General features: G+C 40.0%; 3 protein-coding genes across 4 annotated transcripts; 1 reads left to right on the top strand and 2 right to left on the bottom strand.

The window, feature by feature from the left end:
* Positions 1–241: 241 nt before the first annotated feature.
* LOC111808866 (mannose-1-phosphate guanylyltransferase 1-like) lies at positions 242–4,323 on the bottom strand. 2 transcript variants are annotated; one of them, XM_023695083.1, is made up of 7 exons: positions 4,232–4,323; positions 3,629–3,895; positions 2,029–2,162; positions 1,665–1,727; positions 1,345–1,584; positions 582–1,255; positions 301–479 (listed from the first exon to the last, which is right to left on the bottom strand). In XM_023695083.1, the coding sequence occupies exons 3-6, from the start codon at positions 2,137–2,139 to the stop codon at positions 584–586; spliced, it is 1,086 nt and encodes a 361-aa protein (XP_023550851.1). In that variant the 5' UTR covers positions 2,140–2,162; positions 3,629–3,895; positions 4,232–4,323; the 3' UTR covers positions 301–479; positions 582–583. The 2 variants fall into 2 exon arrangements, with proteins under 2 accessions (XP_023550850.1, XP_023550851.1); XM_023695082.1 differs by lacking the exons at positions 3,629–3,895; positions 4,232–4,323 and adding an exon at positions 2,364–2,499 and having other exon boundaries at positions 242–1,255.
* Positions 4,133–6,587, bottom strand: LOC111808865 (wall-associated receptor kinase-like 20). The gene is made up of 3 exons (XM_023695081.1): positions 5,777–6,587; positions 5,636–5,689; positions 4,133–5,490 (listed from the first exon to the last, which is right to left on the bottom strand). Exons 1-3 carry the CDS (start codon positions 6,546–6,548, stop codon positions 4,439–4,441), a joined length of 1,878 nt encoding a protein of 625 aa, XP_023550849.1. The 5' UTR covers positions 6,549–6,587; the 3' UTR covers positions 4,133–4,438.
* Positions 6,588–8,510: 1,923 nt separating this feature from the next.
* LOC111809191 (probable methyltransferase PMT11) lies at positions 8,511–13,125 on the top strand. The gene is made up of 9 exons (XM_023695575.1): positions 8,511–9,689; positions 9,898–10,047; positions 10,138–10,408; positions 10,899–11,009; positions 11,359–11,518; positions 11,632–11,889; positions 11,967–12,089; positions 12,214–12,291; positions 12,464–13,125. The coding sequence occupies exons 1-9, from the start codon at positions 9,027–9,029 to the stop codon at positions 12,669–12,671; spliced, it is 2,022 nt and encodes a 673-aa protein (XP_023551343.1). The 5' UTR covers positions 8,511–9,026; the 3' UTR covers positions 12,672–13,125.
* Positions 13,126–13,958: the final 833 nt, after the last annotated feature.

Here is a 13,958-nt window from a genome sequence, read left to right on the forward strand (position 1 = left end):
AGCAGCAAGTTTAGCAGCAGTTTTATCTATTAATGGATGTAATAGGATCCAGATTTTTGAAGGATCCATATAATAAAACCAATAAAGAATATTATTACCTTATGGAAGGCTCTGCTTCATCTCTTCGGTCTCCTACCTTCTCTTCTGTAAATTTATACGTTTGCAGCAGACTCGTGCCCTTTTGCCCCATTTTCAGATAATATTAGGCTTCTGTATTTCTAATAGATAATTCAATATACTATACATCAAAATTTTAATATGAACCAGAAAAGGTAATTCCTGAAGGAGTGACGAATGACGATTGTCAAGAAGATGAAGCAAATAATCTTACTTCGGAAAAGGAAACAGAAAATTTAACGATGAATTATTCCCATATATACACAAAAATATTACTCTGTAGAACCATGACAAGAAACGCCCTTGGTAAAGGAGATGAACCTTCGCTCACAGAACTTGAAGAAGCAGACAGTGACATTATGCTGCGCCCATGAAGAGGAAGTAAAAGAACTGATATAACTCACTCAAGACAACTTTACGTTACAGCTCTCAAAAAGGAATTCCACTAATTTGCAAGTACACACCTTTACATGACTATTTCGGGCTTCAAAATGCTGGATTTGATTTCTTTGTGCGGCAGCACTACTCCACCATTACTGTAAACTTCATCGCCCACATGAACGTCTTCTCCTAGGATTGTCATATTCTCTACACGTGCCCATTGCCCGACGGTAGAATGCCAGCCTATGATACTGCTTGATATGCAAGCATGCTTCTTGATTCGCACTCCACGCATTACAGTACATCGAGATAGCCGAACTCCTGACTCAACAACACAACCAGGACCAATGGCAACATCCGGACCAATCAGACATCCTTCGCCAATCTTTGCGGTCGCATCCACCAGAACATTCCCTACAATATGAGACCCAACAGCTAACATTGATGGAGAGTTCTTCCTCAAGGAGCTTAGATAGAGTCTTAGTCCTGTAATATAATCTTTTGGCTGTCCAATGTCCATCCAAAACCCTGGCAGTACCATTGCATAAAGCTTTTGCTCCGCGGCAATTTTCGGGAACACTTCTTTCTCGATTGATGTTGGCCTCAGTTCAATTCGGTCCAGAACAGAGGGGTTTAACAGGTAAACTCCCGCATTAATTTTGTTGCCGACAAATAGTTTTGGTTTCTCCACAAATTTCTCAACTTTCCCAGTAGATTCTTCCATGACAACCACACCATATTTGGAAGGCTCATCCACCTAGAAGAAAATATATCAACAACTGACTTGATAGAATCTTGACTAAGTGCCTATGAAGTTAAAAGTATATCTGAACTCAAGTGTTTTACCTTGGTTACCATGATTGATGCCTCTCCCCCATGACTCTTGTGGAATTCAATCATTTCTTTAAGTGGATACTCACTGATAACGTCACTATTGAGGACAAAAAACGGCTCGCCTGAATCATCCACCAGTTTGTTTCTTGCAAGGGCCAGAGGGCCAGCTGTTCCAAGTGGCTCTGTCTCCTGAGAGCATGTGATCTTGATCCCAAGCTTTTTCTCAAATTCTTTCAAGAAATTCAACATTATCTGCAGAAATAAAGATTTATTGTATTTATCACTGCAAACCTCAAGTAAAGTAGGTGAATAAAAAAGAGTTATTTCCTTACTTCTGGCTGATAATTGATTGCCAGAACTACTTCTTCCACTCCAATAGCCTTGAGAGCTTCTATCTGAACAGTGAGGGAGAAAAAGGCTTTTCAGAACAGCAGCATGATTAAACGAAATCATCTCCTTAAAAGCAGTTTAATTTGCGACATTCTCTAATTTATACTCGTTTCTAGTTTGCCAGAAAATGAATATATTTTAGATATTCTCTAAATTCTGTTACAACCAGAATTAGATAATCGCTAATTTCATGTCAATATTTCATTGAAATAAACGGTACAAAAATAACCATAATATTAGCAGGATGTACTAGGAGCTTCTTGAAAAATGGGGTCTGGAGGAAGATAAAAGGGGGAGGGGGAATACCTGGTGCAGGATCATGGGTTTATTAGCAAAGTCAACAAGTGGCTTGGGGACACTGAGGGTCAACGGCCTCAAACGTGTTCCAAATCCTCCAACAAGAATAAGTGCCTTCATTGTGATGTGGTAAATTCTGCTTTCTGTGGTCAATGACAAAGAAAATAGCTTTGACACTCGTTTAAGAAGACAAGATCCAAGGAGAAGAACGAAGAAAAAAAAAAGTTATTATACTTTGTACGGATGCATGTGCATATATCTATGCAAAGAAAGATGTATTTATATCTTTGAACCCATGCATGGCTTGTACATGTATATATCCTAGCAAAGAAAAATGGACTCACATGACACTCAGCAGTCAGTACCATCCACAGAGGGACCTAGAGAGAGGCAGATAAGAGACTCCTCACTTGACCAACAAAGTTTGAAAGAAATCTCAAAATATAAAAAAGCAGCCAGCAGATTAAACATTGATCCATGCGATTACCACAATAATTACAAAATATTTAGCTGTCAACGAGAACTCAAGAACCTTGTAGCAGCATAAATACTGCTCCAAACATTTGAACGTCTCCACATCTGGAAGTTTTGTTTTTTACATCATTGAAAATTTAAATAGTCCAGTTCCTAAACATCAAAAACCATCTCACAAAAGGCTAGAGTTCTTTTGGAAACTATTTTCAAAAAAAAAATCGGAATGAAAATTTAGTCAAAAAAAGAACGCGTTCTTCCCTTTACCAAATAACAAATTGGTAAATTTCAGCGTACACGATAACATTGAAATTCACGATTTGTTTTAAAACCAAGAACCTGAAAATTCACTTTGAAAACTGTATTAGAATCAATCTCTGAGAATTTCCTTCTCCACCAAAAGGATTGAAATACAGTAATCAGAATTCAGATCGAAGGATAGTTTAAAGGAAAATGCCTAAACAAAAGATTTTGGCATGCTGCACAGTATGATTTCATTTAATTACCTAGATTGTCCAATAAAATTATTTTAGTATAATTGACCCATATTTTTTGGAAACTAAAGCAAAAACTTCACATCAAATTATTGTGTTTGTTTCCTTAGGTGGTTTGTAAGGATGAATTTAACAGGCGAATCATAAAAGATATAAGGTTAGTCCTGAAGTTCTAACTTAAAGCATTTAAATAATTAGCCGAACACAAACGAAAAGAGAATGAAAATTATCGTAACCTTATCAAAATGATTCATTGTTCTGTCTCATATAAATTCTTATCTATAAGCAATATGAATAATAAAAAAGGTAAACTGAGAATAGCCGCAATCTTATCAGATCTGCCATCACACAGAGCCAAACAACTTAATTATCAAAGCACTCTTCGAATCAATGAAAAAAATCAAATTAACAAGTTTCCAGCGCAAAGAAATCAAATCAGATAGTCGGACACGGAAGATGGATTACGGAGTCAATATTTCAGATTCGAAACAAACAGCAACCACATTGTCAGATTAAACATTCATACGACACCAAAGAACGCTTTCAAAAGCTCCAAATTCCCTCCCGATCTCAAAAATCATAGAACACGCAATTAAACCACGGATCTAGCAGAAAAAACAAAGAAGAATGGAAGACAGAATTACCTTAGATCTCAGGAGATCAGAACCCGAGCTGAACCGGAAACGAAGTCGAGTTGCGACTAGTCAACCGACCGCGAGAGCGCTCAGTTTTTCCCGCGGTAGGACCCTCACGGTTGGTTCGTCGCCGTATTATGATCCGAAAAGGATACCTGCCGAGGGAAGAAAGGCTTATCGGGCAATTCAGTGAATGAAATGCCGACCGAATTTATTGGGCAACAGAAATCTCCATCTTCCTCCCTTATGGTTGAAATCGTCGAAATATCGTCACTTCTACGATAATAATCCATGTTTCCGCGAAATATCACATGCACAAAATTTCAAGCCTATATTAATTAATAATAAATAAATAAATAATCCATAGAATTTTGTATCTAAAAATCGAAAATTTAATTATACCGATAATTTTGTATAAAAATTATTAATATTTTAATTAAAAAATAAGCTAAAACTTTCGCTAATTTTATTAATACTCTTACAAAAATTAATATTTTCGAAAATATTAGTACAGAAATAAAATTATTAATATTACATTATTAACTCTAAAAAATTATTAAGTAGAAGAAATAAAATTTGAGACATTTGTATCAGATGCGATTGACTCCGTACTTGCTGGTGGTTGAAGGGAGTGGTTTGAAAGACGGCCAGCTCATCGGAAAATTTTATGGACGAGGCCATAAAAGCTACAAAAACCCTTGGCCGCATCCGATTGGCTGTGAGGCTCGTAGAATCACAGTCGTGCGTTAAAAAAGAAAAAGGTGTTTATTGAGCGCATTCATTGCTTCATCCTCTGTTTCTGTTCTGTGTTTACTGATTTTAAGGCTTGGCAGTGGCGACGCTTATGATGTACTGAATCTCCTCCACCACTTCTTTCATGGAAGGCCGATTCTGCCTTCTCTCTTCCAAGCATCCCACTGCCAGAAACCCCAAAGCCTTCATCGTGTCAACCTCCATGTCCGTGGCTCCCTTCTTCAGCCTCGGATCGATGACATCCACCAATTTCTCTTCTTCCACCATCCGCTGCACGTATACCGCCAAGTTCACGTCGTCAGGCTCCCGGTTGAAATCGATGGCCTTCTGCGACGTCAACAGCTCCAAAAGAACCACTCCGAAACTGTACACGTCGCTCTTGTCCGTCAACTGGTAGTTCCGGTAGTACTCAGGGTCCAGGTACCCCAGAGTACCCTGCGCGCAAGTTGAGATATGGCTTAAATCTGTTTCCGCCAATCGGGAGAGGCCGAAATCCGAAACTTTGGAGTTTAGCTTATTGTCTAGTAGGATGTTGCTGGATTTCACGTCTCGGTGGTAGATTGGTGGAACTGCTGAGAAATGAAGGTATGCTAGTCCCTCTGCTGTGCTCTGCGCGATCTGGAGCCGCTGCTCCCATGTTAATGCCCTTGTCTCTTTACTACCTTGCAAATGGTCCAGAAGAGTGCCGTTGGGGATATACTCGTACACCAGAATTGGCTGTTCTAATTCAACGCAGCACCCAAGGAGCCACACAAGACTCCGGTGGTTAACTTGGCAGAGTATTCGGACCTCATTCAGGACTTGGTCGGTGCCTTTTGCGTTTCCGAGCTTGGCGCACTTCACGGCTACAGGGGTACCGTCCCCAAGAATGCCTTTGTAGACCTCACCATAGCCGCCGACACCCAGGAGGCGATCGGCGGAGAAATTGTGGGTGGCCCTCTTGATCTCTTTTCCGGAGAAGATCTTTGCGTTCCTTCCGCCTCCGCCGTTGGAATTCAGAATTGCTTCACGCTCCTTTGTTAAGCGATCTTGAGCTTCTTTCGCTCTTCTATGTCGTCTGTATACTAACATGGCTATTATTGACAATAACACCGCCGCGCCGACGCCGGATACAATGCCTATGCACATAATTTCTAAATATTTACAATGTCTTTTGGATGAACAAATGTATTCATTTTTTTATTTTTTTAATAATTAATTAAACTATTTTGAAATTTTCTATTTATTAGTTAAATTAATATTGAAGTAATCAATCAAAATTACCGGCTATTAGTGCAGTTCGGGACTTCTTACAACCGTCAGGATCATGACACGTGTCTGTAAAAACAAGCAAATCAACCACGATCCTCAATCAAGCTCTAATTTTTTAGTACGGTCAGAAAGGAAGAAAAGTCAAACACTCACTTTGGGAGCAGAGTCCAGCAACAGGGTCCCACTGAAACCCTGAATTACAGAGACAACGTTTCAGCCCGGTCCCACTTGGGTCAACACCACAAGCCGCGTTCCCATCACAATCAGCCTGCGAATTACAAACCGGCTCCATCGGCGAAAGCCATTGCAGCTCCAACCCGGGTTCAGGCCATTGCAACAGTCCTAAACTCGGGTTCAAGTTCACAAAGCTCGTGTACGCGCTGCACCCCGACTCCCTCACCCGAATCATGTACGAATTCGATGACCCACCCGCCCGAAACGTGCAGCACAGTGGCGCCGCCTCGCACGCCGCCGCCCCTCTCGAGCCGTTGATGTACGAATGGCACAAACTCGTTGACGAGCAGTTCAACGGCGAGCGCAGAAGCGAATCCGTGCAGTTGAAGTACAGGATCGTGTTCCCGCTCGTGACGTTGAAGGGTAAACTGTTGTTCAGTTGGATTCCTCCGTGAGCAATATCCTCTGTCACGCACGTTTCTCGGAGGAAGTTAGACGGCCGGATCACCAGCCGTTGGGCCGATGGGTTGATCGCGATGATCGGGTACGTATTGTTCAGCGTATCGAATTTCAGTGAGCCTGCGTCGCACCGGATCTTGTACGATTGATCCCCACATGTGGGGCTGGTGCTCAGAGGATAGGGAACGCCGGTAGCTCCGCAGTCTGGGCATCGGTTGGCGGAGGTTGCGATTTCAGCGGCGGCGAGTAGCGCCGCCGCAAAGAGGAGTAGGCGTCTGGAAAAGGATGCCATTGATATGGAAGATGAAGTGGTGGACGCTGGTAGGTTATATAATTCCAATAGGCGGATTAAAATAAATGGAAAATATATTATTATATTTTAAAGTGTGAGAAAAATCAAAGTCAAACTAACCTTGCTGAGCTGTTTTCTTTAAACAAAATTTGTGTCAATTCCATTTTTTATTTTGGGTTTATAAACTTAATTTTCAAAAACTACAAAAATAATTTATAAATTGTTATACAAATAAAACGATAAAAATTATGTTGGATTGGTGCGTTAAGTCTTAATTCAATAATTAAATTATTGAGAAAGAATCTCAACTTACGTTAAATTAAATTAATTTTTCTGATTTTCTTCCGTCATCAAGATTATTGAACAAGACAAGAGGTTGAAAAATAATAAAAATAAAATAATGAGAAAGTCTTCGTTTGGATATTTACGCACTTGGTGAAGCCCTAAATTCCGCACCCACGGTATTTATTAAACCACCTTATTTCCACCTACCCCCATCTTTCTTATTATGTAATATATATACATATAATTCAATTTTTAAAATATATTTTAATCCACTACTTTCTTATATTGTTCGCGTTACGTAGACCGCGCTTATTAGGGAGAAGTTTCCATCCTCGTTAAGTATGGTCGTTCTCGAGGTTTTCACGCTCTTATAAGAAGGGCTTCAACCTATATATAATCTCACAATCCACCCTCTTAGAAGCTTAACGTTCTCTAATGTAAAATCTCACAAGTCACCTTTTGGGGCCTAACATTCTGCTGGCACATTAGTCTTCACACCCTTATAAGTAATACTTCGTTTCTCTCTCTCTAACCAATGTGGGATATCCAATCCTCGTTTCTCTCTCTCTAACCAATGTGGGATATCCAATCCTCGTTTCTCTCTCTCTAACCAATGTGGGATATCCAATCCACCCCTTTGTAGGTCTAGCGTCCTCGTTGACACATTGCCCGATGTCTAGCTCTGATATCATTTGTAACCGTCCAAGCCCACCCTTAACAAATATTGTCCGCTTCCGCCCGTTACACATCATCGTCAGCCTCGTGACTTTAAAATAGAAAGATCTGCACGCCCTTATAAAAAATGTTTATTTCCTCTATCCACCTGAGGTGGAGTCTCCCACGTAAATTTAAATAATAACAAATAAAAATATATCTTTGACCTCAACTCTCATAATTTTATTATTTTTTTTTTTATAGATAAATGATAAGATACTAGTTTTGAGATATCATAAAATATTAGGTAGAGTTTCAACTATTATCTTTTCAAATTTGGTCCCACAGTTCTCATGTATCGAAATAATAATAGAAATACATGTTGTATCGATAAAGGAGCCCAATAGAAAGTCCAAATCCAGAGGAAGAGTTGTTGGAAAGGCCCAATAGTGAAACGACCAAGACGCAGTCCATTAACAAATTTGAGGAACGCGATGAAGCGCCAGCCAAGTTGTTGATGAGCAAACGCATAGCATGAGAAGTTGCATCAAACAATCCTTGTGAGCAACTCCATGCCTCTCGTGCCGCCCTCTCCATCCCTCTCTCTCCCCTTTAAAAGACACCTCCCAGCCGCCACCAAGCCCACACCACATTCAAAAATGGAGAACAATGAGAAGAAACAAGGAGGAGACAACTTCTTTCAAATGCCACTTCACTATCCCAGATATTCGAAGATGGACTACGAGAACATGCCTGAATGGAAGCTCGACCGCCTTCTCCTCGAGTACGGTCTCCCAACTCATGGCAACTTGCCCTACAAACGACAATTCGCAATGGGTGCTTTCCTCTGGCATGATTACCACCCCACCTTTAAATTAGATCCCTCCCTTCTCAATAACAAACTTATGTAGTTTTAATCTCCACTTTCATCTTCATCATGCAATCAAATATGAGATTAAGAACTTCCATATATTCTCTCTCTTTTCATATATTATTAATTACACAAATTTTAAACAAAAATAATAATAATTAAATCCAAAATATTTTCACGGGAAAATGAGAAAATTCAGCGAATTTATCCTTTTTTGGAAACGCCATTTGTAAGGCTTATAAGAAGAAGTAACCCACGGTTATGAGCTCGTGGGCCACCGACGTTGGATATGGAAACCGGAGTAAACGGCATTCCATTTATGGACCCGGTCTTAACACGTGGCATCTTCTCAGGCAGGTGATACGGAAACTCGGTGCAACTCGGGGTGAGAACCCGCATCAATTTCCCTCGCCTTTTCGGACACGACGCCTAATGTTGTAATGTAAAAATGCAATCGTCGTATTTTCTTCCTCAAAATCCGTTAACTTCACTCCCATATTGATATTATTGTTTATACGTTGGAGAGCTGAATTCTGCAAATTCTCCTCCTCCGATTCCGCCTCCCAATTGCTTCGATTGTAGAGAAAGTGTCGAAGTTCCTGAGAGAGAGAGAGAGAGCTGGAGAAGTGGAGAAGATCTGAGATCTGGGACTCTGGAATTCAGCAAGAATGAGATCTGATTCGCTTGTGAACGGCGATTCATTTCGAGCTCCTCCATTGTTCAAGATCGCTACTCTTGTTTTTGTTTCTGTTACCTTCTTTTACTTTGGGAAGCACTGGTCCGATGGGTACCAGCAGCTTATATTCTTCCAAAGCACCAGTCAAGCTCCTACGGTTTCACTTTCACCCAACTACAACAAGCACTTCAATACCTCTACTCTGATTCAACAGAATGACACGGAGACGCTTCCTGATAAGACATTGAATCTCGACCCAACTCCATCGCCGTTGCTCGCTCCGAATCCCCCTCCGCCCTCCGATTCGGTGCAGAGATTTGGAATTGTGGACGAGAATGGAACAATGTCGGATCAATTTGAGGTCGGGGATTTGGATCCTGAATACGTGGAGAACAGGGGGAATTCCACGGAGGTTGACAATGGCGAAGGCGGTTCTCGGAGCTTCCGGATTAAGAAGTTTGCCCTCTGCCCTCAGAACATGAGTGAGTATATACCTTGTTTGGACAATGTGGACGCAATTTCAAAGCTCAAGTCAGTGGAGAAAGGGGAAAAGTTCGAGAGGCATTGCCCAGTCGCCGGTGGAGGTTTCAATTGCTTGATCCCTCCGCCGAAGGGGTACCAGACCCCAATCCATTGGCCAAGAAGCAGAGACCAGGTATTGCTCGCTTTATAGTTCCAATTACAGAAATTGAACGATTTGAAACTGCTACAACTAATTAAAAGTTGTTTCTTTTGTGAAAGTATTTTGGAGTTTTCTTAATTTGGGCGTATCATCGGTTTTAGGTCTGGTTTTGGCGCTTTCTTAACTTAAGCGTAGGTCTGGTTTTGGAGTTTTTCTAACTTAGGCGTATCATTGGTGTTAGGTCTGGTTCAGCAATGTTCCTCATACTCGTCTGGTTGAGGATAAAGGGGGCCAAAACTGGATTACCAGAGACAAAGATAAGTTTAAATTTCCTGGAGGTGGGACACAGTTTATACATGGTGCAGACGAATATTTGGATCATATTTCTAAGGTAAATAAAACTGTAATTCTGAAAGTTCAGAATGTAAATTAAGCATTTGGTGGCATGGCATCTTATGCTGTTTCTCTTCATGTTAACTAGATGATCCCTGATATTGCATTTGGTCACCATACTCGCGTTGTCTTGGATATTGGATGTGGTGTTGCAAGTTTTGGCGCCTATTTGCTGTCTCGGAATGTCATTACCATGTCCATTGCTCCAAAAGATGTTCACGAGAATCAGATTCAGTTTGCTCTTGAACGTGGTGTACCTGCAATGGTTGCTGCATTTGCTACTCATCGCTTATTGTATCCCAGTCAAGCTTTTGACTTGATACATTGTTCGCGATGCAGAATCAACTGGACCCGTGATGGTAATTCTTTTTCAATCTCATCCATTATTTATCACGTAAATATGAACAGGGTAAAGAGTGAAATTCTCCTTGGTACTCAATTTAAGAAAGGCATTTTTCTTCGCTAGAACAGTTCTAGACGTTCATTAGCTGTGCTTGATATCAGATTCAATGAGCAAACGAAAACTATTGTATGAAGTAAAATTCTTTTTAGGGTACTTAGCACTATAACTCGTACTCCCTAACACTTTTTCAGAGTGAAACTTCTTACTCTTTCGCCTTGGGCCGTAAATCATTGTTGTCCTAAATAAACATCAAGATTGCCTGTTTACTTTGTTGCTCATGAAGACCTCAGTTTATTTCTAATAGGTTTCTTGAAATTAATGTTTCCAATGTGCCAGGCATTGTCTAGCTAAATTATTTGCCTAGTGAAGCTTTGCTCTGTGAAGCATATTTACTTTAGGTTTGTCTCATGTCTGTTGATTTCTAATCTTCAACTTGTCCTATGAAGATGGCATTTTGCTGCTTGAGCTTAACCGAATGCTCAGGGCCGGTGGGTACTTTGCGTGGGCAGCACAACCTGTTTATAAGCATGAAGAAGTTTTGGAGGAACAGTGGGAAGGTAACTAAAAGCTTACTTAAGATCCCCTGCCGATGGTGTGTTTTTGCCTTAAGAGTTTGGCCTGCACTCTGGAAGGGCAATTCTCAGTTAGAGCTTTGAAATTTTTGCACTTTACAGTTTCTTAGTGACACGAACACTCTTATCTTGCAAGTTCCTTTTGTCCTTCTAGAATAAGTAATACAACCTGTTTGATACAAGATTGAGATGATAAGAACAAACATCTAAGAGTCCTGTGGCAACTTATATGTTGTATACACCTACTTTTTGTTAGTTCGGGTGAAATTGACCTGATCTTTTCTCTGAACTTTCAAGTGTTGCTTACGTGTGAATTTTTCCTTTTGGTTGTCAGAGATGCTCAATTTGACCACCCGACTATGTTGGGAGTTCGTGAAAAAAGATGGATATATTGCAATTTGGCAGAAGCCATTAAATAATAGTTGTTATCTAAATCGTCAGGCAGAAACTAAACCTCCACTTTGTGACCAAGATGACGACCCAGATAGAGTATGGTATGATTCTTAGAGAATTGTAGTGTGTGTTCTTATATTTTCCTTTCTTTGTAGAGTTAGTTTTTTTCTATGTGATTTTTGTGCATAATCTTTGATTACTTCTTTGGAGACAGGAATGTAGATCTTAAGACATGCATCTCCCGTCTTCCAGAAGATGGTTATGGGGCAAATGTCACTGTTTGGCCTGAACGGTTGCATACACCACCTGGTAGGCTTCAGACAATTCAATATGATGCGTACATTTCCCGAAATGAGCTCTTCAAGGCAGAATCTAAATACTGGAATGAGATAATAGACAGCTATGTTCGTGCATTTCATTGGAAAACGTTCAGACTAAGAAATGTAATGGATATGAGAGCGGGATTTGGAGGGTATGTTTACCAACCACCTGATCTACCACTTCTTCATTCTTCCCATGATATATTTGCTTAAGATCTTGTGTTAACAGATTTGCAGCGGCGTTGGTTGATCTTAAACTAGATTGCTGGGTGTTGAATGTTGTTCCTGTTAGTGGGCCTAACACCTTGCCTGTTATTTATGATCGTGGACTTATTGGAGTTATGCACGATTGGTAACATAAGAAAATTTCATAAATTTATTAGCATCAAGCTTTTGGATGCATGTTTTAAACTACACTGATATAAAAAGATAATGTTGATTACTGAAAACAGAACAACAATATTGTAACATGTCAGGTGCGAACCATTTGATACATATCCAAGAACCTACGACTTATTGCATGCAGCTGGTTTGTTCTCAGTCGAAAGGAAAAGGTATCCCATATTAATTCGATTTCTCTGTTTGATTTTCTATAGATGTAATCTATTCCTGGTTTACACTCCTTTCCTTCCCCTAATTCATAATAATGTATTCCAATGAGATCAACGGAGTGAATTTGAAAATCATTGTGATGGGTACCAACTGTCAAATTGATGCGTGTTTCAGGTGCAATATATCAACCATAATGCTTGAGATGGATAGAATACTGAGACCAGGTGGACGAGTGTACATTCGAGACTCCGTTGCAGTCATGGATGAGCTTCAAGGCATTGGGAAGGCCATGGGTTGGCATGTGAATGTGCGGGATACGTCGGAAGGCCCTCATGCAAGTTATAAGATCATGATGGCTGACAAGCTCCTCACAAGAGCATAAAAATGAAGTGAAAATGTTCCAGCCCCTAAATTACTAACCCCCCTATTTAAGGGCAGATTGGCGAAGCAAAGAAATGGCAACCATCTGTCTTAAGAAGCAATAAAAAGATGTTTACTGAGAGATCATCTCAAGAGTGAAGACTTCTGGATGCCCCTGGTTTACCAATTCCAACATGTAATCAACCACGTAGGTACTCTCTATTATACCTCCACCATTTAGCTGACATTATATTAGCTGATATAGTTCATTCTATTCTGTTATAAATTATTATAACTGGCTTCAAAATGAGAGCCAAATTTGTTGAATCGATTTTTGTCACCCAATTGTAAACAATTCACCGTTTGTAATTTTGCTAATTAGCGGCAAATAGTTGCTTTGTTGTGTCCACTGATGGATATTCTACGACACTTACGATTTGCAGACTGAACTTGAATGACTTGGTTGAGCATTATTATCACCCTCGTGTCTTCACATTCCGATCATGTAAATCCAATAGTATTAAAACTTGTTCTTCTGAGTTGAAACTCGAGATTCACAGCTTCAAGTTCTATAAAATCTAGGTTTTCTTAATTGTGAATGTAATGCTCTCACTAGTAATGGATTGTTTCCAAAGCTGCCATGCTTGATATTGGAGAAAATCAGAACTCCCTTTCATATGTCAAGAGTATTAGATATAGATGAGTGTAGAGTATGATTAGAATATGATAGCAAAGTGGGAATCTTTCTGTTGAAATAGAGACATAACAGGAGACATCACTCTATTTATTGCCTGCCTGGGTTTGGGTCTCAAGAAAAAGTGGTGGATTTGATTCTTACAAAAAACATGAACGAAAAAGTAGATTGTGCTTTTTATCTCTTCTCGGCTCTCTGTGTATATTATGTGCGTGTGTATGTGTGCGCGTCTCTCTCTCTCTTGCATTGCAGTTGCAGAATGGATGCAGATTCGCTGGTGATATTGCGTAATCAATCTGGAGAGGGATAGAGTATAAACTAAATAGGTATGAGCATAAGTTCCAAAGACTGTTCGGGAAATTGTCAATGACGTAGAACACTGACATCTTTGAAATTTTCAACTCTGTCCCTGTCGTTTGGTTCTCCTTTGAGACGGGGGGAAAAGGTTGAGCATTATTATATAATACTCCACTTTCTAGAGATTTTTCTAGATTCCAAGCTTCATAGATTGAACTAAACCTTAACTTTAAAGTCGAAGATATTATGGTTTTATCCTTCTGATTACGCCCTCGTTTTCAGTTAAGTGCAGCTGATTTGGAATCAATTTAATGAAAT

Source organism: Cucurbita pepo, chromosome LG13 (genome assembly GCF_002806865.2).
Source record: "Cucurbita pepo subsp. pepo cultivar mu-cu-16 chromosome LG13, ASM280686v2, whole genome shotgun sequence".
Lineage (NCBI taxonomy): Eukaryota > Viridiplantae > Streptophyta > Magnoliopsida > Cucurbitales > Cucurbitaceae > Cucurbita > Cucurbita pepo.